This window comes from Haplochromis burtoni, unplaced genomic scaffold (genome assembly GCF_018398535.1).
Source record: "Haplochromis burtoni strain Fernald_Lab_line unplaced genomic scaffold, NCSU_Asbu1 Contig_41, whole genome shotgun sequence".
Taxonomy (NCBI): Eukaryota; Metazoa; Chordata; class Actinopteri; order Cichliformes; family Cichlidae; genus Haplochromis; species Haplochromis burtoni.
In genome coordinates, this window is record NW_024582402.1 from 1,222,408 (window position 1) to 1,248,643 (window position 26,236).

Genomic DNA, 26,236 nt, shown 5'->3' on the forward strand with positions numbered 1-26,236 from the left:
AGTCTGAAGATACTTGTCCAGGAAAAGTTTCTTAAAAACTAAGAGAGTGCATATTGAACTTGCAAATGTTAAAAAATGAACATGTTAGAAAACGAATCCTTTTAGATGAGAAGCGAAACTTCTTCATTTAACTGCAGTACAGTCGCCCTCTTTTCAAGTTCTTATGACTACCATGACCTAGATGACCGAGAACGGACTCCGACAACGTAACACTAGGTGTAACTGAGAGGGAAGAATTTTGCTATAAATATTAACTTTTAATTTATAGGGGAAGTGAAACGTTTTAGACAAAAAACTCTTTGTGGGAATGTCATTGGCCTAGAAAAGCAACTATTACTGAAGATGAAGTCCAGCCTGGTTGTAACCACTCTTCTCTGCTTCACCACCTGGATGAGCTTGGCCTTTGCCAGTGAGTATTGCAAGGAAAGAAAAAAAAAGGCTTTTCATTCACTGTGTGGTTTTTCTTCAGGGTAAAAATTAATGTGACTTTGTCTGTGTGACTTTTTCAGGACCCGGAGAAAGCTGTTGTGTATCATGGTCCAAAACCAGAGTCCCACTTGACCGAATTGTGAATTATGCCATTCAGTCTGAAGATGCTTGTCGCATCAAAGCAGTACGGTAAGTGTTAATAAAATCTCACACTGTATTTTAACTTGTATTTTAGGAAAGATTTTTTTTGTAAAAATAAAACACGTGCGGCATGAAGATTCTGGGTTCAAAGCTGTTGGCCAGCTGGGGTCTTTTCTAGATGTTTGTTTCACCAGTCCAAAGACAGGCCTGAGTAACTAGTCATTCTAAATTGACATCAGGTACATGTGAATGACTGTATGCGGTCCTGTGATGGACCGGCGACCTGTCCAGGGTCCACTTTGCCTCTCGCCTTGGGCTGACTTTGGGCGAGAGTACTCTTCCCAAACCTGAAATGTATGGATGGGTATAAAATAATAAAAATCAAATAACCTGAATGTTTTTAAATTGTCTTCATAAATGATATAACAAATAAATAATTTAACCCTCTAAGCAAAGAGATGGTCCAGGAAAAGTTTCTTAAAAACTGAGTGCATATTGAACTGTTAGAAAAAGAATCCTTTTAGATGAGAAGCGAAACTTCTTCATTTAACTGCAGTACAGTCGCCCTCTTTTCAAGTTCTTATGACTACCATGACCTAGATGACCGAGAACGGACTCCGACAACGTAACACTAGGTGTAACTGAGAGGGAAGAATTTTGCTATAAATATTAACTTTTAATTTATAGGGGAAGTGAAACGTTTTAGACAAAAAACTCTTTGTGGGAATGTCATTGGCCTAGAAAAGCAACTATTACCGGTAATATTATTGAGAGTCAGGAGAAACCAGAGCACAGAGAGAACATGCAAACTCCACACAGACCGTGCCCAGATTTGAACTCAGAGCCGCCACACAGTGAGGCAACAGAGCCAACCAGCCTCTCTTTCTTTAAACTTAACATGTACCAAATATGCCAGAATATATTTAGAAATAATGTCAAAACTGTATTTCAGTGCAATTAATGACTGACTAACAATTACAGGTTACGGACTGTGCTTGGAAAGACAATATGCACCGATCCCAATGCTGACTGGACAATAAAAGCAATGGAGTGGGTGGACAAGAAGAAAGCACCAACAACATCCACAACAACAACATCCACACCAACAACATCCACAACAACAAAGAAAGCACCAACAACATCCACTGCATCCCCAACATCAGGAAACATCAGTCAGAAGGACAAGGAGACAGGGCAGAGCCTGACTATGTTATGTCAAATACACTGCTGTGTAGTTCCATGGACTAAGACCATGTTGTGTCCCACTAACTAGCTAAGCAGCAGCAACAGTAAGTGACATTACACCAGCAGCGTTAAAAACACACACACTTAAAGACTGGCAGATTGGGGAAAGAATACAGGGAAAAAAACAAGAGAGGGAAAAAGGGCAAAGACATGAAACGACTTCAAAGTTGCCATAATCAGCAAATGTTGTTCTGTTTAGTTAAACCCATCATGGTATGTGTATAAATACAGGTTTTAATTCTACACTGTCTTCTTATTCATGCTTCTCTGTTTTGTAAACATTTTTTCTGTAGTCTTCGTATGCATTGCCCTGACCTCTTCTACTATATACATCACAGTAGTCACTCACTTATTTCCTTTTTCAGATTCACCCACCATCTATTTCTTTGTCATTTTAAAATGAGACAATTACATTATTGGTCTCCATGACTGGTTGTGAAATGCTGCCTTTATGCTCTAGGACTGGCATGTGCTGCCTCCTGCACACACTATTGATGCCTACTCTTTCCTGTATACTACTTCCTTCCTTCCTGCTCTCCAATACAGCTTTTACCCTTTCTTCTGGTTTGTTCTACTGTGGTATGAAATAAAACTGCCTGCAGTCTCTCTCACGAGCAGCTGTGAGGGACGCCACTCATGTTTGTACTTATTCTGAAAATAAAAGAAACACGTATTTAACCCAGAAATATACCCAGAAACTTTGTTTTGTTTATTTGTGGGAATTTATTCTAATGTAACTCCAAGCTGTGACACATCTTCAGATGTTCTAACAATATGTTGACATGATTATAGTTCATAGTAGTTTACAAAGGGGACAATATCATTGTCCTCTTAAATCCTCTGCATTTCCAGTGTTGAATTACGAGTCCTGTTCTGCTCGTGACTGTGAGGATTTGGTTGATGTTTAAAGTCAGTTTCCCAGGATTCCACATGCTAAAACTGCTGATTTCACGATTTAACTGTTAATTTAAAAGAAGGAAATTAAGCTTAATGGTCCTGCGATGTTAGTCACTACACACCCATACAATTGCGAGAAAGAGCCAAAAATAAATGTAACCTCTTGTATGGGTATAGCATATGTGTAAAGGGCTACTGACGAAGGCGTAGCTGAGAACCACCCTTTCATGTATGATTCTGTGGTTGACAGCAGGATGAAAGAGGTGACTTAATTCTCTCATAGATGTTTTAGATAAGAATTAATCAAATTCAAACACTCACTGAATTCAATTCACTAATTGACTGTGTGAAATCCCCACTTTCCTAATTAACATTCAGTATTAATTCACGCTCAAATTCAATGTTTCTTTAAGCTAGCAAACTTTTCAAACTCGTAGTGACAGTGGAGGCAATTGTGGCTTTCAGAGTGAGCACAAAGGGAAGTGATGAGTATCTCTCTGTGTGTACAAGTAACTATGCTTATGTGTGTTTGTATTTCTATACGCTGCTGTTTGTGTTGCATTGTGGGCAGGTCTGTGGTGAAAGGACTGTTTGTCATTTTTAGCTTGTAACAGATGAAGTCAATATTTCCTTTCCCCACTATGTGGCCATAGTGACTATCCCCCCATGATGAAAGGTCTGGGTGGGGTAGGGGAGTAGCAGAGGGGCTTATGTTTTATAAGAGGCGAGATCAAAAATTTAATGCTCAGAATGACTGAGAGAACTTCACAAGCTGGAAACGTCATATACCCAACGCCTGCTGCGTGAGCAACACTGCTTTGATTCGACACTCCGTTATCTGATCAGAAAGGAGTAAGATTACTTAGCAGGCTGTAAAGGTTTCCACTGACAGAATCAAGACTCAACTTCTGAAGAGCAAACCCAAAGCGCAATACTGAAGATGAAGTCCAGCCTGGTTGTAACCACTCTTCTCTGCTTCACCACCTGGATGAGCTTGGCCTTTGCCAGTGAGTATTGCAAGGAAAGAAAAAAAAAGGCTTTTCATTCACTGTGTGGTTTTTCTTCAGGGTAAAAATTAATGTGACTTTGTCTGTGTGACTTTTTCAGGACCCGGAGAAAGCTGTTGTGTATCATGGTCCAAAACCAGAGTCCCACTTGACCGAATTGTGAATTATGCCATTCAGTCTGAAGATGCTTGTCGCATCAAAGCAGTACGGTAAGTGTTAATAAAATCTCACACTGTATTTTAACTTGTATTTTAGGAAAGATTTTTTTTGTAAAAATAAAACACGTGCGGCATGAAGATTCTGGGTTCAAAGCTGTTGGCCAGCTGGGGTCTTTTCTAGATGTTTGTTTCACCAGTCCAAAGACAGGCCTGAGTAACTAGTCATTCTAAATTGACATCAGGTGTAAATGTACATGTGAATGACTGTATGCGGTCCTGTGATGGACCGGCGACCTGTCCAGGGTCCACTTTGCCTCTCGCCTTAGGCTGACTTTGGGCGAGAGTACTCTTCCCAAACCTGAAATGTATGGATGGGTATAAAATAATAAAAATCAAATAACCTGAATGTTTTTAAATTGTCTTCATAAATGATATAACAAATAAATAATTTAACCCTCTAAGCAAAGAGATGGTCCAGGAAAAGTTTCTTAAAAACTGAGTGCATATTGAACTGTTAGAAAAAGAATCCTTTTAGATGAGAAGCGAAACTTCTTCATTTAACTGCAGTACAGTCGCCCTCTTTTCAAGTTCTTATGACTACCATGACCTAGATGACCGAGAACGGACTCCGACAACGTAACACTAGGTGTAACTGAGAGGGAAGAATTTTGCTATAAATATTAACTTTTAATTTATAGGGGAAGTGAAACGTTTTAGACAAAAAACTCTTTGTGGGAATGTCATTGGCCTAGAAAAGCAACTATTACCGGTAATATTATTGAGAGTCAGGAGAAACCAGAGCACAGAGAGAACATGCAAACTCCACACAGACCGTGCCCAGATTTGAACTCAGAGCCGCCACACAGTGAGGCAACAGAGCCAACCAGCCTCTCTTTCTTTAAACTTAACATGTACCAAATATGCCAGAATATATTTAGAAATAATGTCAAAACTGTATTTCAGTGCAATTAATGACTGACTAACAATTACAGGTTACGGACCATGCTTGGAAAGACAATATGCGCCAATCCCAATGCTGCCTGGACAATAGAAGCAATGGAGTGGGTGGACAAGAAGAAAGCACCAACAACATCCACAACAACAACATCCACACCAACAACATCCACAACAACAACATCTACACCAACAACATCCACAACAACAACATCCAAACCAGCATCCACACCAGAAGCATCCTCACTATCAACATCCACACCAACAACATTAGCACCAACAACATCTACATCAACATCCACATCAACAACATCCGCACCAACAACATCCACAACAACAACATCCACACCAGCATCCACACCAGAAGCATCCTCACTATCAACATCCGCACCAACAACATCCGCAAAAACAACATCCACATCAACAACATCCGCACCAACAACATCCACACCAACAACATACAAACCAGCATCCACACCAGAAGCATCCTCACTCTCAACATCTGCACCAACAACATCCACATCAGCAACATCCACAACAACAACATCTACAACAACAACATCCACACCAACAACATCTGCACCAAGAACATCCACAAAAACAACATCCACTAAAACAACATCCACAACAACAACATCCACAACAACAACATCTACAACAACAACATCCACACCAACAACATCCACAACAACAGCATCCGCACCAACAGCATCCGCACCAACAGCATCCGCACCAACAGCATCCGCACCAACAACATCTACACCAACAGCATCCGCACCAACAGCATCCGCACCAACAGCATCTACAAAAACAACATCCACAACAACAACATCCACAACAACAACATCCACAACAACAACATCCACAACTAAAACATCTACAACAACAAAATCCTCACTATCAACAACATCCACACCACCAGCATCCGCACCAACAACATCCACAACAACAACATCCACAACAACAACAACATCCACAACAACAACAACATCCACAACAACAACAACATCCACAAAATCAAAAAATATCTCTCTGACGAAGTGCAGAAGAAGGAAAGGACAGAGGAAAAAGCCATGAGAGGGAACAAGAAACGATGTGTTTGAGAAATCACAAAACATTTCAAACTTATCATAGTCGGCAAATGTTGCTCTTTTTTATTGTACTCTTCCTGCTTTATTTCATCAACAGTACCTGATAAAAGTAACATTAATCTCTCTATATATTACCATATATCACCATTCTTTGTTTTCATATTGTTTTTATGAAAATGTACAAAAATGTATTTTAAAGTTTTCCCACTTTTAACTGCCAATAAAGCACTTTCCAGCAAATATTGTGTTTTTGTCATAATCAGTTAAAACAGGATTTAATTAGAATTATTCATACTCTGGTCGCTGTCGTTGCTCGTACCTTTAACTGCACACTAACCTCTAATGTTTGTCAAATGAGGAAACTCTGCTTTCTGAACCTACTCACTCTTTATTTACTATAATAAAGTGATTTTAATTTAACCCAATCTCTCTCATTTTAAAAACTGACTCGATTACATCATCAGTTTGCCTAGTGATGTAATCATTAGTATCAGTCTGCTAAAACTTCTCAGACTGATGCTTTTCAAATTCAATCACTCACTGATCTTAACTCACTTTCTCACCGAGAAAACTTTCCACGGTTTAAATTACCACGCCACATGCCACCTAAAATGCAGGTCACCTGTGGCTTTCAGATTGAATATAAAGGAAGTGGATTAATCTGTTTCTGTGCATGCACATAGTTACGATTATTTATGAGTTTGTATTTCTGATGCTTTTGTACTTGTTGCATTGTTAACAGTTTAATTATAAATGATGAACTCAGTGGTTTTTTACCCCATTGTGTTGGTAAAATGAGAACGAGCGCAAAGGGGCCTTTTTTTTTTTATTAGAATCAACATCAAAACCTGATTGCTCAGAAAGACCACACTAGGAAATACCATGAACGCATGCACTGCGTCTGCCATGTGAGCAAGACTCATTTGATTCGATACTCTGATAAAAGCTCAGGGAGGCACAGAGATTATTTAACAGGCTGTGAAGGTTTGTGCCGACAGCTTTGAGGCTCAGCTTCTGAAGAACAAACCTAAAGCGGAATACTAAAGATGCAGCCCAGCCTGGTTTTAGCCGCTTTTCTCTGTTTCACTACCTGGATGAGCTCAGTCCGTACAAGTGAGTACTGCAAGGAAGAAATTATTTTTCATTTACTTTATAGCTTGACTGTTTTTAAGGGATAAAATTAATGCGACTTTTTCTGTGTGTGACATTTTCAGCCCCTATAAGCATACGCAGTTGTTGTGTCGTGTGGTCCAAAACCAGAGTCCCACTTGACCGAATTGTGAATTACTCCATTCAGACTGAAGATACTTGTCGCATCAAAGCAGTACAGTAAGTGTTCAATAAAAAACCTCACACTGCATTTTAACTTGTATTTTATGAATATAAACACATGCAGCATGAAGGTTCTGGGTTGAGTTTTTTTATATTCCACATTGCTTCAAAAACCATACTTGTTCAATTAAAAATGACTATAAACTTACAGTAAGTGCAGATGTGAGAGGGAATGGATGCCCGTCTCTTTCTGTGTTAACTCTGGGATGATCAGCTGACATCTGACACTGTGCTTTCCGTTTAGTCAGCTGGGACAGACTTTAACCTCACTGTCTTCACCGCTTAAAAAAAGGAATAGATATAATTTAATAAAGTTTATACACTCCATCCAACTATTTTAAAATAACATTAAAATGACAAATAAATGACCTATAATATAAAAACACATTTTCCTGTGGTGATATCCAGTCATTCTGAGAGGTTTGGTTCTACATGTTTGACTATTCAAATACAGTGTCTGTCTTTGATTTTCACCACTATACCAATTAAATTGGCCAGTTGGGACTTTAGTAGTCATGTCATTCCTAACGATCCAAAAACCTGTCAGCAGTTCTCACTGAAACCTCTTTGTACTGGAGGAAATTCTTTGAAAACATGTTCACAGGAAGGCCTTCGAGTTTCAGAAACCACTCTGTAAAGAGATGCTGCAGGGGAAAATATTTGATAAGCAAATTTACTGTGTACTGAGAATGGAGATGTTCAATACAAGCTAATTGCATGCCACTAGATGCAATAGAGGTGCAATTTTTTTTTATTAACTTTTAAAAGCAAGAAGTGAAGCATTTGAGAATCAAGACTCTCTTTTGTAAGAGTGTCCTGGGTCTAGATAGGTGCCGACCACCTATCTAGACCCAGGACCCACAACATGAGAGAACATGCAGGCTTGCTGTGAGGCCTCTAAATCTGTTTGCACCTACCAGTATATACAAATAATGTTAGAAATGTATTACAATGCCATTAATAGCCAACCAAAAATTGCAGGTTACGGACCGTGCTTGGAAAGACAATCTGTGCCAAACCAGACGCTGACTGGACAAGAAAAGCAATTGAGAAGGTGGACAGGGAGAATTCGCAAAAGGGATTCACAAGTGACACGACCCCAACAGGATCCACTCCAGCAACATCCACTCCAGCAACATCCACACCAGCAACATCCACTGCACCCCCAACATCAGAGGAGATCCCTCAAAAGAATGTCACTTTGGGAGAGGACACGCAGGATGGAGGAACAAGGAGCAGTGAAAATGTGTCTGAGAAATCCCCCCCAAATTAAAGCTTACTAAAATCAGTGCCACTCTACTTAGCTTTACCGCTCTTGCTATATTTCATCATTAAAGTTAAAAAAAGGAATACTATAGCTACATAGTATAATATAATATATAAATATATATAAATATAAATGTCAGTTTGTCATGTTTCATTGTCATAAATATGTTTGTTTTAAAAAAAGTATATATTTGAAGCTTTCCCACAATCAATTAAAGTTACTTTTAAGCAAATGTTGCGTTTGTTGTAAAATATGAAAAATGTGGGTGAGGACTGTTCCTGGGAACTCTTGTTCTTACTAAGTCTCACTGGTTTTGTACAAAAATGGAAATAACCAATGTGCAGGAAGGAAGCCAATATAGAAATGCAGCTAAACACTGATAGCAATCTGGAGATGTGCATCATTTACATCATTAGGGCATGGTAAACAGACTTGTGCCAGCTGTCAAACAAACCTTGCACCAATAACCTGTACTAAAAGTTGAGTGATAGTTTCAATGCCAGTCTAGGGGTTAAGGGAAGGTGGTATGTGTGGTTTTGATCTTTATCACTTTGCCTTTGCCAATACCCTCAAAGCAGCTCTACTAAGGAGTCTCTTCACTTTTCTTTTCAATTGTTGCTATAATTTTGCCAGACAATAACATCACCCAACAGTGCAGTGTGCTAACAATTAACAACCAACTAACCAGATGTTAAACCAGCTAGCACGTCTCTGTATCCTCCAACATGCTGCTCAACCAATCAAACGACAACATGCTTAGAGTAGTACCACTCAAAACTATGCTGCTAATCGCTGTCCTAATCACTTAAGCTAACTCAGTTGCCTCACCTTCATAACTGCCAAAGTGCAGTGTAAAACCTAAAATTATAACTGATATTTCTTTTACTGTAGTTATAGGTAAAGAGGAACATTTTTATTAACTGACCAATGCGTTTCAGCTTGTGGCCTTCATCAGGGTCATGATGGGTCAGGATGGTGAGGAATACCCTGATGACGCATTGGTCAGTTAATAAAGTTGTTCCCTCAGCAACTTTTAAGTGTTGCTGGAGTGCCTGCATTGTTAGTTTCTCATCCTTTCCATGCACCTTGGAAGTAGGTGAAGTTGTTGCTATCCTTTCACTGTAGCTCTAAAATTAATATGCAATGACGTTATATATTTCCATTATGGAGATTGCATGGTAATTTTAAAGAAAATTGGACATCACATGGTCTGGCTTAACAGCTTGTTCTGATATAAAGCTGACTTTTGCCTAAAATAGCAGAGAGGCTCACGTACCGTGTTAGTATCAGGGTGTAAAAGCTGCAGTGTTTTTTCTTTCTATTTTAATGCACAAGTCAGGTTCATGCAAACAGTCTACTTGTTATGGGTGTGCAGAAGAACAGACACATCTCTGACTGATCACCATGATAACTGGTGACATTTGCTACTCACGTACATTCAAAAATTCTAGATAAGCTAATGTTATAGATAGTAATTGCATTTGAGAATTATCAATTTCGCAATCTGTATGGGTTTTTTTCTTTATTTGTGACGCACATAAAATGCCACAAAAACACCTTGTGGTGCACAGAAACCTAAAATACAAGTACATATTATAAGATGTAAATAGGCATTATATTAGTTGTATATTATATGTTAACATGTAACTTTTTCCCCTAATGACTGTTTGTTAATGGAAGACTAGTTTTTTCCATGAGTAAGAACAAAATGAGATAGAAAATTCAGAGTAGGTGTTGTTGCTTTCAGCATGAGCATAAAGGTTTTAAAAGTTTAATTGTGCTGGGGCAATTTTTTTTTAATATAGGTCATATTCCTGCAATATTTTTGCATTTATGTTTCAGGGTCGAGTTTGGTTTTCTCTGAAACTGGGGGCCTGTGATACCACGCTAACCACCACATCCTGAGTACACTTCAGCAGCTGGGATGAGTTTACGCTTACGGGGTCTAATTTAGCAGAAGGCTAATATAGGGGCTATTTCCTCTCTTCTAAGAACATTAGGCACGTTTCAGTAGTCCGTGCAACATGAAATAGCTGACACAGACAAATATGTACAAGGTGTATTTATAGGAATACTTGAATACTTTGTCATACTTTTGCCTTAACAATAGAAAAAAAATACTGTGTGCTAGGTGACAGATGAGAGATGAATGTGGATATAAATAAATGACAGATTTCAGCATCTTTTAACTCACTGTTTTGGTCCTACAGCCTGCGGTTTTGAGTCATTCCTGCATTTGTCATCTACCTCCACAAAGCATGTAATGAGGCATTAAAAAGGATTGAATCAAATCCATTGATAAAAGGTGAAATCTTTGGGGGAATGAATCCTAAATTGATTTCACATTTACAACAGCATTGATCTGGCCTAAGACTTTAGCACCTAATGTAGGTTAAAAAGCATTTCAGGAAGTTGTTCATAGAGTTGGGGTCAAAAGGCGACTCAGGAATCGTGTCGATGCAAAAATTAACTTTTGACCTGCATTTGTTATTAAAACTGATAAAATAAGGACTATTTTCTTCATATAATCTTACGTCTTTTTGCCTGCAATAGTATATATTGCCACATATCCTCTGGTATTCGGCCCTACATATGCATTTTGTGGTAGACCCGCACAGAGGAAAGTGCGACCTCACGTAGTTCTTTTGGCTCCGTGCAACGTGAGTATAATTTAGTCACTGAGGCATAGGAAGTTATTCATTGTCACCTTCATACTGCACATGCATGCACCCACACAAGCATTTGCAGTTTTATGAAAAAGTGTGAAAAATAATGCAATACAGTACAAAGTAAATAAAACTTCACAGAGATTCTTCTGAAACCTACTTTAACTTGACCGTTGGGCGTTCTTTTTGCTTGGCGGGCCCTTGATTTTGCCACTTGAAGGAAAGGCTTTTGCCCCGTTGGTTTTTTTGCATTTTTTCTGCCCCCTTTTTTTTTAACTACGGTTTAATTTGTAGTTTAGGGTTTTTGCTTAAATGTTTAACAGCTCTGTCATGCAAATAGCAACAATGGCGGACCACTAAGGTGGGTTCAGGGCTGGGAAAAACCCATTACTCTTTAGCGCGAGTAAAATGTCTCATCGACCTCAAACGCTCTCAGCCCCTCAGACCTCCCCCAGCTCTAGCACACTGAGACAGAGCTGTACTTTCTCTTTCTACCCACACATAGTAAACGTGGTTTTTAATAGCTTTTTTTTTTTTTTTAATCACACATCATTGTGTTAGAACACCGGAATGGAGGAAACATGCAAAGTAAAGCCCCTAAAACTTCCACCTGGTCTGCCTGAAGCCCACCACGTCTTAGTAAGGGACATGGAACACGGTGACCACTAAAGAAGCAAAAATGATTAAGCTGTCAATGCAAATGACTCAGCCAAGATCGTGAGAAGATTCAGACTTTTGATCAACAAAAATGTGTCTGTTTTGATGTTTTGCTTGCGGTTTTAATTATGATTTATGAAAGTGGCTTTAGAGACAACATGTACTTATGCCTATTTTTATGTGTTTAAATCCCCATCATTTTGAAAATTACATATTACACCAGTTATCTATGACTGCACGTCACAGGATAGTTAAAATATTAGAAGCATTAGCTCACTACTACACTAGTTGGCAGGTCATCTGGTCAGTTTGTTGGTCGATATGCCTAAATTGAAAACCATTGGCTGGACAATGCCCACTCTTGCTTTCATATTGAGAAACACACTGAAAACCTTCATTTTTATTTATTTGAATTCTTCCAAAAGAGACACTCATTTAATACATTTACTAAGTCTTTACTCTGAATCCTTCCTGTCTGCAGTCCCTAAACAGTGTAGACTTGAGGATGGACAAGGAGCATTTGGGCCTGTCCATGCTTAGTTGTGTGAATTATGTTTCAATCTGTGTACAGTCATCGTAAAATAGAAAGCACTGCAGTGATCAGATCTAAAGTTTTCTGCATCAGAACATTTAAAAAATTGTCTGGTCCTAAACAGGCCTTAACTTTAGGTAAATACAGATGAACAACAACACATGACATGTTACACTGTGTCCTTATTTGTTTAACAGAAACTTGGACAACACAAAGTGCATCTCATTATTATGGCTTGCAGAGCCATCCTTAACAGCAATAACTTAAAGTGATCATTTTCTGTACTTCCAGTCTGTCACATCATCGTGGAGGAATTCTGGACCACTCTTCTTTACAGTTCAGTGAGGTTTGTGGGTATTCAGTTATGCACAATTATCCCACCACAGTATTTTGGTCAGGTTGAGGTCCGGACCTTCGCTAGGCCACTGCAACACTTTGATTCCTTTCTTCTTTTAGCCATTCCTTGTACATTTGGGCCTATGCTTGGGATCGTTGTACTGATACCTGACCAAATTTTGGCAGAGCTTTAGCTGTCGGACAGATGGTCTCACATTTGACTTGAGAATACTTTGGTTTACACAGGAGTTCATGGTTGACTCAGTGACTGCAAGGTGCCCAGGTGCTGTGGCTGCAAAGCAAGCCCAAACCATCCCCCCTCCTCCCCCTGTACTTGACAGATGGTATGAGGTGTTTCTGTTCATGCGCTGAGTTTGGTTTTTGCCAAACATCCCGTTGCACATCGTGGCCGAACATCTTCACTTTGGTCTTGTGTTGAAGATTGAGTCTTGTGGTTTGCAAAGACTCAACTTCACAAAGCCTCCTTCCGTTAGAATTTATTTAAAACTTCCCCAATCATATTAACAGTAAAATGCTTATCATCTATTATTCCATCATTGACAATCTATTTAGGAAATGTATAATAAAACCTACTAAGCCATTGGACATCACGCTTACCTTTACTTAAGCAGCATTTTAAATCACGTTTAGAAACCTTCTAGCATGGTTTCTGTCTCTATTTTAGTAAAGGCCTTGAACTATAAATTTTAGACCTGGCCGATCTTTTAGATGTGGGATTTTTTTGGATCGCTTCTCCGTTTTAAAACTCTCTAACATCAGTGCTGAGGATGACATTCCTCATCGACTTAGCCATCTTACTAAAGGAACGTTTTGGTTTTGTCATATTCTCATGAAGATGAGACATTTAGAAACATCAGATAAAGAGGTGAAGAAATGCTCAAGATATAAGCTTTTCTCGCTGGACGCACCTAGATGCAATAGTAATCTTTAAAAAAAAATACAGTCACCACAATATAGCCATTACAGTGTGACACCTTTTATTACCCAATCTCAATCCATATCATTTCCAATATATGGACATACACAATAACATTATATTTACATATTTACATGCAGAAATCCAATGAAGACATTCAATGTCATATTAACATAACGAAAGTTAGATAAGGTAGAAAAATAAGCAAATATTCAAGGTCCGTGGCAAAATCTGTACTTTAAATAGTAATGTCAATTTTGGGTGAATGTAGATTTTATGTCACTATTTCTTTGCCGTGTTATTTCGTTTTTGCCAGTCTTTTCCATCGAGATAGGCCATGCTGGTCTGCGTCCATGTTTTCGAACTGTCCGAGCAGATTCTCCTGCCACTAATTGTGGTGAATCTGTTGAAAATCACAAAGAGAGAAAATTAACAGTCAGCAAGGGAAGAATATACATGAACAATTTGGGCTCAACATTTGAAAAACTTAAAGATACTTTAATATTGGATCATTTTTCTGACTTACACCACTGCAGGTATAGAACACGACGGCGGCTGCTGGATGTAGTAACTCTTCAGCAGGTCTCGATGGATTTGGGTGTTCGAGGTTCTCTGACAACAACTTGAAATCCCACCTTGAAATAAAGATAAAAGATTCCAGTGTTATCATCGGCATGATCCAAATCTAACATGAAATCGTGCAAAAACGAACTCAATATTCATCCATAGAAGAATCCATGCATTACCTTGGGCAGCGGCTGTAGATACCATGATAGCGACAAGCAAAAGCGAGATAATTGTAAGTCCCTTCATCGTGTGGCCGTAGCTGAAACAGATTTGACTTTTGCACTGCTCTGCAAGCCCTTTTAAAGACCACCGACACATTCAGCATTCAGATATTCCGCTTGCAGCAAGGTGTGAAGCACCCACAGATACGCACACGGCTGGAAAGTAGTAGAACAATTTCCTCCCACAATAGCTCACCAGTGTTGCACTTTGTTTCTCCACTCTCATCAACGGTGGTCTGAGGGTGTTAAGGCATTTTCCACTGCAGTTGAATGTGGTCTGTAACGATCATTATAATTTATTTTCATAATGAAAATTATATGGAAAATACCTGTAGCTACAACATGAAGATCTTAGAACACCATCTTAACAACTATGGCAAGTGGATATGATGTGATTCCTCTTTGTTTCTTTTAATTTTTAATTAAAAGAAGTGATTTGTTGACTCCTTCACATAGTTTTATTTCCATCATTAAGTGACAAGGAAGCTGGTGAAATATATAAGTACTTTGTTAAACTCAAAAGAATCTGGAAAATGATGTGGAAATAAGGACTTTAATATAACTGCATATGTTATGGTGAATTCCTCTCACTTTCTAGCACGGAAGCTTTCTACTGTTAGGTTTTTGAGGCGAGCGTCTCTCTGTGCGCTCAGTGCCGATGTACTCATTTCTGCAACCACACTGCAGAAATACATTTCCCTGTGTCGGTGTCATGGCATTTAAGAGTATATGTGAGGTTACACTTAAATCGGCACTCGTGCAGTGATGCTGGAAATGTTACATCATCCCACTTTAACCTATATGGTTTAAGGTCATCCATTCTTCTGGAAGAGCATAGGAGGAGTTATATTTAGCTCTGTTGTGTCATGGCTGTTGTGCAGTTCGGCAGTCATGGTTGGAGAAGATATGAATAAATGTTATGAAGTGGTAACATCACTACAGCAGGTCACAAAATCCCACACCTGGCATCAGGGAGATGTGAGAGCAGTCATTCTTTCACAAAAAGAGAAAGACTTCTTTAATTAAGGTGATACTAACATTAAACTAAAGAGTTAACATCCTCATGGATATATGGAGACTCTGTATATTTACAAGGGTTAGACCTACCAATCATACAGAGTGTTTAAGGAATATAAGGAATTGTTCCGTTTTTCCAAGCTATCCATGGGAGGGCGCTGGCACTTGAAGATATCTGTGAGGAGAAGGAAAGAAAACCAGCAGAGGTCAAGATGCAAGGTACCCAAAATATTTGACTGACATTTACGACATATAAAGAGATCTAAATGTTTGTATCCAAATCTAAAATGTTGTGATCTGAATAAATAAATTGTGAATGTTTTTTATGCTGCTGTTAGCTTACACACTGATAGCCTGTTGAATCATAGCTGTGTTTTCTAATTTAAACATAGTTTATGTTATAAATAAGAATGAAATAGAAAGATATATAATTTAATGTGCAATTGGAAAATGAATCTTAGCTGGATTTTGTATTCTTTGCTGATAAACAAAGTTGCACAAATCTTTTTTTTTTTTTTTTTGCTTTTCTGGCCCATTGGTCCCTACTTAACATGCTCCAGTGACCATTTGATGTTTCAGTCTACCCTAGGTCAGAAAGATGGTGGTGCTGTTAGTGTGGCAATGTAAGAAATGTAATATGAACTCGAACTTGTACACCTCTTTGTAACCTAAAGCAGCAGTCCCCAACCTCTGTATTTATCCGCAACACCTTAAAGGCCGGTCCGTGAAAATATTGTCGGACATAAACCGGTCCGTGGCGCAAAAAAGGTTGGGGACTGCTGAACTAAAGAACATTTAACAATGTTGGCGATTACCTGTGCAATGTTAAGAGGGTGTTACTGTACAAGAAAACCTTCCAAAAATCAAATCATGTATAAAAAAGCAAAAATGTTACATTTTTATTGAAGAAAATTGAAATCAAAGCTTTCCTTCTCACATCACAGGATACATCACTCATGAAGAAACTCCATTAAATACATGTACTAATTAGCATTTTAGAGCCTTTTTAGGTCTGTGTTTGGTGAAAAGGGTTTCTGTCTGATTCTGTGTCAGTGAGGTCAGTGCAGCTGTGCTAGCACACATGAAATACCACAGGGATTTATTAATGTAGAAAGGAAACCACTGACATACAGCCAGCTCAGGGCAACAAACAGGGTGTCAGTGACTAATTTTCTGCAGAATTTCAAAATGGCAACTAAATGGTATGTTGTTACTCTTTGGACTAAGCTTAGCAACAATATAGCCATCTTAGATGGTCTAAACTTTAGACCATCAAAGATGGTTTGCAATATTTTTACAGATGTTATGATGTGTTGAAGATGCAACAGTATAGAGAAATAACCAAAATGAGACAAAGCAGATTACATGAACTTTAATTTGTGAAGCTGAGACACTGATGTACACTGCTGACTAAAGACACACACAAACTCAAATCTGTGTAGAAGTGAAAGAAAATTTGAAGCAGGAATGCTTTGGCATACTGAGGAACTGTTCACGCCCTACTTTCACATTAACTTCATTCATTCTGTTGTATTAAAAAGCATTACAAAGAGCCAGAAATATGCAAGGCTCTGCTTGAAACAGCTGCTTCCTAATTTATATAAACTCACTGATGTGTTAGATTATTGTCCTGCAGTATGTTGTACATTGCCAAAACACTGTATCATGGTAGAGATCTTTTTCATTGGTGTACATTTCATGATAGCATTGTGTTATGATGTATCTGTTACTATATGTACTGTCTGATTCCCACTCCTAAATATTACCTATTGCAGTGACAGATCATAAAGCAATTATTTAACAGTTGTTCATAATGTTTAACCCCTTAATGCCTCGTGTATCATATTTGATACTGTGACACAGGACCCACATACACACAGGTCTGGGTTATGCTTGTAACTGTGCTTTATTGAAAAGCACAGTTACAAGCTTTTCCTCCTGCGGTTTCCGGCACCAGCTTCGGATGCAGCCACTCCGTCACTCCCAGTGAGTGCTCCTTCTCACTGCCAAAGACATAAGACAGGTCTCCCTCATTAAACAGTCCTGTACACCTGTTCCCTCCCCGCCTCCGTGCTGCCCTGTGAGCTCACTGCGCCACCCCTCCTCTGCAGCAGGCCAAAGACCACACCCCCACCACAGTTACATACAGTTTTTAGATCTTTTGAGACTACTACACCATCAGTTTTCCCCCTGGAAAAACCAAAACAAAGAGCACACTACATTTTTAAGGAATAGATTGCAAAAAAATAATAAAATATAGCAAATATGATGCAAATTAAAGCTAAAATATACAAATTAAATATTGAATAACATTGAATTTTCAAAATATTTGGATTTCTGGTAGTTATTTCATGAGTCAGGCTTTAAAGAGTTACAGGCAAAAACATTTTTTTTTCATTTCTAACAATTTAGTGGTACATATGTGTTTCATAATATATATATATATTTATAATTTAGCCATGTGTGTTTTACTTATTATACTTTAAAGAACACATAGGTATTTGTTTAATTGCTATAACACAAAAAGCACCATGGATACTGGCATTATGCTGGTATGAACGTGGACTCTTTTTTGAAGGACTTTCCATCAAGATAGGCCATACTCATCTGTGTCCACAGTCTCATGGTGTCAGAGCAGATTCTCCTGCCACACACTGTGGTAAATCTGATACAAAGTACAGACAAAACAATGCGCTACAGCTTTTCTCAAAAGAGCATTTTTAGACTTCAGGCTAAGCAGTTTGTAAAAGAACTGTTTTAAAATAAACAAAAAAACAAACAAACAAACCACTTCAAGATAAGCTGTGTTCACAAATCTAATACTAGATCCCATTTCTGACTTACACCACAGTAGTTACAGAACATGACGGTGGCTGCTGGATCTAGTAACTCTTCAGCCGGTCTTGATGGATTTGGATATTTGAGTTTTTTTCACAACAACTTGACACACCCTAAAGTAGAGACACAAGACTGTAATGTTGTATTCATCATTACTATAATCTGAAATCAAACTTATAATCAACAGTCAACATGAACATGGACAAGCTAGTTCCTCATGCATGCAAATATTCAAATTAACCTTACTTTGAGAACTGCATTCAAGGCTACGAAGCACAAGTGAGACGAAGACAAGAATTAGCATTGCCTATCAGAAGTACAAGCCTTTTAAAGACCAGCAACACTGAAAGCATACACCTACAGTGCTTGCATACTTTCCTCACTGGCACTCTGAGAAATTTACAGTATTAACTAAATCCAATCCCTGCATTACTCATCACTGGTGGCTGGAGGTAACTTTTCTGCTGTTGTAGTAGTTAAAATATTCACACCTCAAGGATCTTAGATCACTTGCTTTATTAGGTTTGTTTTAAGGAATCAATATTTTTGTTGACATTTTCAATCAGACCAGTTTTCTCCTTAAGTAGAAACCCTAATTTATAATTGGGGTTGGATGACTGAAATAGTCCAACCACTTGGGGTCGGGGGAATAGCCTCATTGGCAGAACTGCCATTTATGGCATTCTCTGCCAATCAAGCTGCATGGCATGTAGGCACTAAACATCACTGGGACTTCACACCGAGCTCATAGTTTGTTTCGTACAGTTTGTTTGGCAGCTTCTGTTCTGTCTTGCAAAAAGGAGCAGATACAGGTACGTCTGCTGTGTTGGTGCTCTCCTTTAGTCCTGTTCAGTTCTCCCTGTGTAGTGGCACATATCCTGGTATCAGCTCCATACACTTGAGACTCTGCTGGAAGACAAAGCACACCTTCTTGTGATGGCATATATGGCACATTAAAACAAACATAATATGTAAGAGATCCCTCATGAAGAACCTACATTAAAGTGCATTTTAGAATAATTTTAGTTGTGTGTTTAGTGAAAAATTGCTTTCTGTCTGATTCTGTGTCAGTGAGATTACTGCAGCTGTGCTAGCACACATTACTCTCACCTCTTACATCCTGCCACCGCAGGTATTTGTTAATGTCTATAAAAAAACCCAACACAGATGGCTGAGGGAAACAAATAAAATGTCAGTGACTCATGTTCTTCACATTGCTAGCTATATTTTGACTGCTGTTGAAATATGTGTTATAGATGCACTAGTAGAGAGAAATAACCAAAATGGGGCAACAAAGCTTACATGAACTCTGAATTCTGAAGCTGACACCTGTGTGCATTGCTGACTAAGTAGCCAGAGATGGGACGTAACCAAATACAAATAGTGTTACTTTTACTCCCAACATTTTTAAACCAATGTCTGTAATATCCTTTCTCCTCCTTGCATTTTCAAAACAGACGCGTTACTTCGTTACTTCTTCCAAAGCATTTACACGGGTGGGGGGATTTAAACCGGAAGTACAGCAGGTGTGTCCGTATGCTGTGTTTGTGGTACTTCCGACTCTAGCTAGCGCTACAGAAGAGGAGGAAGCATTAAGGAAGTGAGGGTTTTTTTTCTGTGTAGATCCACAAATAGCAGCAGGTTAGCTGATTACAGCACCTACACTAACCTACATAACAGATTGAAGCTTTCACGAGAATTCAAATCTAGATTTGAATAATATTTGCATTCTCCTGTACTAATATTGTTTTATATTATGTTATAAATGTTATGTTGTATATTATATAGCACAAGGTTCAGTTACTGTTTTGCTAAAATGATTAGTAGAATTGTCCTTCAAGGAGCTCATTTTTACTTTCTTACTTTGAGTACATTTTCAGAGCCTGTACTTTTTCACTTTTACTTGAGTAAAGAGTTGCTTCAGTACTTCAACTTTTACTGGAGCTTTTCTAAACCCAGGTGTCTGAACTTGTACTTAAGTAAAGAAAGATTGTACTTTTTCCACCTCTGTAAATGGCACATATGAACAGGCCATCCTGAAGGAGCTGGTTTGCTTGTGCTGTTGCCGATGCCATCTCTTACTACCAGTACTGAGAGGGACACTAGCATCAAGTGCAACGTCACTCAGCAGGGATAAGGAAAGAGTAATGGTCTGTGGCCACCATTCCAGAATGTGGTTTATTATTTAGGACAAACTGAAATCCCCGACTTTGAACTCAGTGTATTTGATCTTACATGAGAATTATTATCTAAGTACTTTTTGTTTCTTGGCTAAACACACATTTGTGACATTTCCTGCCATAATATCAGTCCACTCTGTGCAAGCAGTGGGGAGTCATGCCACCCGTCTACAATGCTGCTGGTAAATTCACCGACACTTGTGAAACACATGTGGGATGAGGTGCCACATGGTGCTGTTAGTTTCGGGTCTGAAAAAGCAGTTTTTGAATAATTGTGTGGCTGCCCCCAACTTTATGTGCCTCACAGTGTCTTTGTCACATTGTCCACAGAGTAATTTCTGGAAGTCGGGCTTCTCTGTGCGTTTTTCAGCAGCTGTGGAAAGTGCGCCTCAAGGACTGCATTGTTGTGAAGTTGCCAGTGCACTGTGGTCCTTCCTGTTTCTTTTAAATCTCTGGAAATGTCAGTGGTGACTCAACTCCACTCAGGGGCTGCTTCCTTATGATTAACCTAAAACAGAAGTTTTAAGCGCCAACAAAAGTTGTAGCCCATAAAGATATGGCACAGCAGATAGTAGTCTGGCTGGATTCCTGAATGATCACATGCAGTGACACCTATAATGAAATAGTGGATTTCATTGTTAGATTGGGAACCGTGGTGTTGGATACAACCTGTCTTTTTCAGTTTCTTATGGTCATGCTTCCTTCCTCATTGTGAGTTATCATTTCTGCTTTCCTTTGACAAGTATTTTTAACATTATTGAAAATGACCAGATCCAGTGAAGTATCCCATCAGCTGACATTACTGTGACTTGATGTCATTGTGCTGTGAAGCATGTTACAGAGCCAAGAACTTTTCACATATTTAGTAACTCAAAAGTCTGCTACCAAACCCAGCAAATGAAGAGATGACACGCTACGCATTTTGTGCTGTAGCTGTTTGAGATCTCATAAATGTTAAAGGTAAATGGGGAAATATCTTTTAGCATTTTAAACCATTTATACAGCTATGTCTCTTGAGGATAACTCAAGACTGAGACCATTGCATTTATTCATTTCATTAAAAAATACCTCAATATTCTTGTTAGTGACACGGTTATATGGTTAATATGTTCAGGCCACACAGTGGTGCAGTGGTTAGTACTTTGTGTCATATTAGTCAGATGGGCCTTTCTGTATGAAGTTTGCCGTTTCTTCTTCCATCTTTGTGTGTTTCTTGTGGTTGCTCTGGTTTTGCCCACAGTCCAAAGACATGTTTGTTGGGTCAACTGGTGAGTCTAAATTGTTCTAAATGTAGCTGTCTGTCTCTCTGTTTTAGGTCTGCGATGGGCCGGTGATCTATTGAGCCTTAAACAGTGAGAACATTAGGCAGCAATCTAAAAGTCCTTGTGTAATAAAGGCTACATTACAATGACAGCTTGGTGAGATTAAAGTGAATTGGGGGTAACTGAAGGTTAGGAAGTGCAGACAGAGGACCTTCTGTGAAATGATAAAAACCTGTATTTGAAAGCAGTTGTTTCATTTAGAACAATGACAGTGGTTCCCTGAGCAGATTAGACTTGGGGATATCTGAATATCAGATTCTAATGAATGTTTCTGAAATACAAAACATAACAAATACTACAATCTGAATTCTTCTTTCACAAGTAATCTCCTAATTAAAATACTAGTGATTTGATCTTTGTTTCTTCCAAATGAACCACAGGCCAAAGCCTGTCACTGTCAACTGGTATTGGTATTTCAAATAAAAGTAAATAAATGCTCCAATTTGAATATGTTATTATCATTTTATAAGAAAAAATATAGTTATAGGTTTGCATTTTTTTTTTTTAATTTTTCCTACTTGGTTAAATCTTGAAGGATCATTGAACAAGTTCAGACATGTAGCTTTACTTAGAAATGACGGAATGACCAAATTTGGATGGAGGAGGCTCGGAAATCGGTGGTTTGTGGTGGAACCCTTAGGAAATGCTTCCTTCCCTTTTCCTTGTACTTGTAATAGCTGTCAGCATCAGAAAAAAAAGAGGGATAAAAATGAAGATAGAGATTGTGTCAAGTGGCGTTCATGATATGACGCGTAATTGCTTAAATCAGCAGATTTAACTAAAATCTTATTAATGCCTGATTATTAGACAAAGATTAAAAACTGTCAACTTTAATTTGAAGTTAAAGATAACAGTTATCTAAATGCAAATGCCCACCAACTCAATTTATCCACACTGCGTTCTTGCTTACCTTGTTAACAGTAATACTGTGGAGTGTTGCTGAGCAGACACATACAGATGAGCAAAACAAAGTCAGTTTATTTACTTTACTTCATGTTTTTAACTGCAGTTTAACACATTACTAAGACTGTAATACTAGGAAATCAAGCATAATAAACAAAGATTGCCAAGTGTCCTTTAAGTGGACATAGTGTGCCTTAATATAGGATCACAATAATTATCACTGGATTGCTTCAGGTGTGTGTTATAATATTTGCAATGCACATCGCTTTGTTATTTACTTAGGTAATATTAAAAAAAAGTAAAATAAAAAGTCATGAACATGATTTCTTAACTCCTGTGCGAAAGTGGTGATGAAATTTATTTAAAAAAAGGAAATGAGAGTCTCAGTGTTACCCGAGTCGTCCTGTCCCCCACCCTGATGCAAATGGATACTGTAGAAAAAGAAAGACACAATTCATCCGGTCAGTATGGCCTGATTCCTCTTTTTTCAACGGGATAAAAGCCAGAGGTCTGCTGCAGGGAGTCAGACTTCATCTGCAAGATCTACAGGTCACCTGCTGCAAAGAACCTCAGAAAGATCTTACGCGATAACCATGCAGCTGTGCATCAGAAGACTCGCATGCCAGGCCTTTCTCGTCGGGGTTCTGTTAGTGGCCGCAGCCGCTGGTAAGTTTCCTGTCAGACTCCTCCGCAATATTGTTCTTATATTTATACTATAGTTTTAACTCTACAGTCTTCTACTATGACTATCATTACTTGTAAAGAAATGTTTGAAATTCTGTTTTTGTTTCCTAAAAGCAGAGACCAAGACAAGTGACTGCTGCAAAGTGATCAGTCTCAATCCCATCACAGCTCCAATCATTGGCTACAGGATGCAGAAGAAGAACCCACCCTGTGTCAACGCTGTCATGTAAGATTTATTTCCCTGTTTTATCAAAGAAAGACATGATTAAAACATTTTCTTGGAAAAGCAAGTTTATCAAAGTAAGCCGAGTGAAAAATATGGGCTAAAGTTTGAGTTTTTGTCTTTTCTCCACCCAGATTTGAGACAACAGAAGGGGAAGTCTGCAGCCACTGGAAACAGGACTGGGTATATGAAAAGATCAAGGAGCTAGAGTGAGTATGCCTCCTTATCTCAGCTTGTTTCCTGTTTCGAGAAGTTATTGGTTTCTTTGCACATGAAGTTGCTGAGGTATACCACAAGCTTGTTTTAACCATTATCCACCGTGTGTGTTTTTTACAGGCATGCACGCAGAGCAAGGAAGACTGCTCTCAAAACTACCACTACTACTACCACTACTACAACTTCCAGCCCATAGAGAGCATCCCTCTTCACTCTAAACAGCTAGAAACATTTGTTTTAATCTTAAATAATTTAAAATGCTTTCTAATGTTATCTGTATGTCATATTTATAATTGGCGGTATTTATTTTTTCTGTTGTCTCTTTTTCTTTATGATTCTCTGCCTATGATAGTTGTTCGCTCTGTGCAGAGACACATCTTTATGATGAGACATGATGAGATATGGTGTTTGTTATAAATAAAAGGATTGATCCTGTCATCTGTCCACAGTCTTTGTTATTCTTGCCAATTATCTGGTTTTGTATTATTTATCTATAAAATGTAATCTTGTCTAAATCTAAGCTTATAATTAACATTTCTGACTTTATTGAACATATTCATTGAGAAGACACCAAATATGTGAGCATGTTACTGTTCGTATTAGTAATCAGGAACTATTTATTACATTCATAGTGCTTATAGTCCCCCCCACGCCTCGTGATACACAGACAGACAGAGATGGACAACAACTATATAACTATTACCGTTTGATTAGCATAAACAGATTAACTTAAATGGATACATAGAAGCAGATCATTTCAAAATGTTTTATGCACCTTAAACATATTGTAATGACTACCAAGGTGTACGATGTACCTGACTAAGGTATGTTGTTTTAATGATTAATCCTGCCATCTAGTGGGTGCTTTGATTGATAGCCATGTTCTTTCAGTCGAACAAGTGTCTCATTGAGGGACTTACCTTGTCAGATAAACCCTTTCAGGTGTACACAATGTACTCATGTAGTGTCATACAAGTAAAATACACACACCATCTGCATCATTTATGGATCTCCTGTCACTCACTGACTGGAAAATATTCCCTAAATCAATGATTGCGTTTCCATCTGAACTAAGGATATTGCACGTTACATGATTTTCTTTGTTAAATGTACATTATGGTGATAGAGTATTGTTTGATTAGATAAACATAGACAGAGTTTCACTGCTGTGAAATAAATTCATATATTTGTGAGAAATGCAGTTGGTATATTTTAAGAGATTAATTTGGTTACGCAGCAAATCCACTGCTATGAATAAAACAAAACAGATGTTCATATAAACATTTATTGACAGACTGATCAAATAAGCACCATCATTTGTTTAAATCTGTTCTTCTCAGTTTTGATACTGAGTACTAAGTCTGAGGCTGATGAAGTTAAAGGATAAAGTAAAAGATAAGGTAAAGCACAGTTTGTCAGTCAGTTTCAAGAGATAATATCCTCAGCGTTAACTTGACGGCACAAGCTTGAGATTCTTTTAGAGTAAGATTTGGAAACTGAAATTTTTTAGTCTGTTTTTTGCTAATTGCTGTTAAGGAAAGCCTCTTTTATACTGAAAAAATATCCACGTTGAAGATATGCGTACGTAGCTTATTTGAGAGTTTAGAAATGTGTTAGGTAGGATGTAGAATTATTGTAGAGACGCTGACACTGCCCTGGATGCAATAAAGGCCTGAGTGTGTCATGAATTTAGGAGTAGATTTCTAGGAGGCCCTCCCCCACTTTGAACTGTGAAAGTAAGACAAAGAGAAGTTAATGTTGAGTGGAAATTCCCCAGGGGAGACCTGGGTGCGGGCCTCAATGTTTGTAATATGTTAACTCTGTTTTCTCTGTTGTGTAGAGGAATTTGGTGTAGCTTGGGTGAGGAGATTACTTTTATGACCGGCAGGAAGTCACATACACAGAGACACACACACAGTGCTTTGACTGTTATGAAGATGAATAAACGTTTTGTGAAATGACTACTGAGTTCCGGTGCCGTCTCTGGATGCCCTAGGAATAAAAAGAACCGGCTGAAACTGATTTCATAACAACGTCCATCACCAGCTGAAGCGTTTCCAGTTTTCTTCACTGATGTTTACCTCCATCTGAGCCACCCTCGGACATGACCAGTTTTAAACTAAAAAATTAGTAGTTCTCCCAAGTGATATCCCAAAAACCAAATGCTTTTTATTTAGATTGATCATGCCTGCAGAGATCTTAAGCAACATCTAATTGATATTTAAATGTGAGTCAGCATCTCATGCTGGAGTATTTCCAGAGTTTCCCTCACCCACTCAGCTTTCAGATTTGCACACACCTGCTTGTTTGCAAGGAGGAGGATGTGCGGAGGTGCTTCAGGAAGGTGAACGCACGCAAAGCTACTGGTCCGGACGGGATTCCCGGCCGCGTCCTCAAGTCATGCGCGGCTCAGCTG

General features: G+C 38.5%; 3 protein-coding genes across 3 annotated transcripts; 2 read left to right on the plus strand and 1 right to left on the minus strand.

Moving 5' to 3' along the window:
* Positions 1-334: 334 nt before the first annotated feature.
* LOC102298822 (eotaxin-like) lies at positions 335-2,672 on the plus strand. The gene is made up of 3 exons (XM_042219996.1): positions 335-409; positions 510-618; positions 1,552-2,672. The coding sequence occupies exons 1-3, from the start codon at positions 343-345 to the stop codon at positions 1,841-1,843; spliced, it is 468 nt and encodes a 155-aa protein (XP_042075930.1). The 5' UTR covers positions 335-342; the 3' UTR covers positions 1,844-2,672.
* A 717-nt stretch (positions 2,673-3,389) lies between these two features.
* LOC102295232 (A-agglutinin anchorage subunit) lies at positions 3,390-5,425 on the plus strand (the record flags this gene model as incomplete). The annotated part of the gene is made up of 3 exons (XM_005920566.3): positions 3,390-3,719; positions 3,820-3,928; positions 4,870-5,425. Coding segments are annotated over exons 1-3 (732 nt in total), but the record flags the coding sequence as incomplete, so codon positions are not given.
* Positions 5,426-13,689: 8,264 nt separating this feature from the next.
* On the minus strand, positions 13,690-14,531 carry LOC102294633 (C-C motif chemokine 18). The gene is made up of 3 exons (XM_005920564.3): positions 14,396-14,531; positions 14,176-14,284; positions 13,690-14,052 (listed from the first exon to the last, which is right to left on the minus strand). Exons 1-3 carry the CDS (start codon positions 14,460-14,462, stop codon positions 13,932-13,934), a joined length of 297 nt encoding a protein of 98 aa, XP_005920626.2. The 5' UTR covers positions 14,463-14,531; the 3' UTR covers positions 13,690-13,931.
* Positions 14,532-26,236: the final 11,705 nt, after the last annotated feature.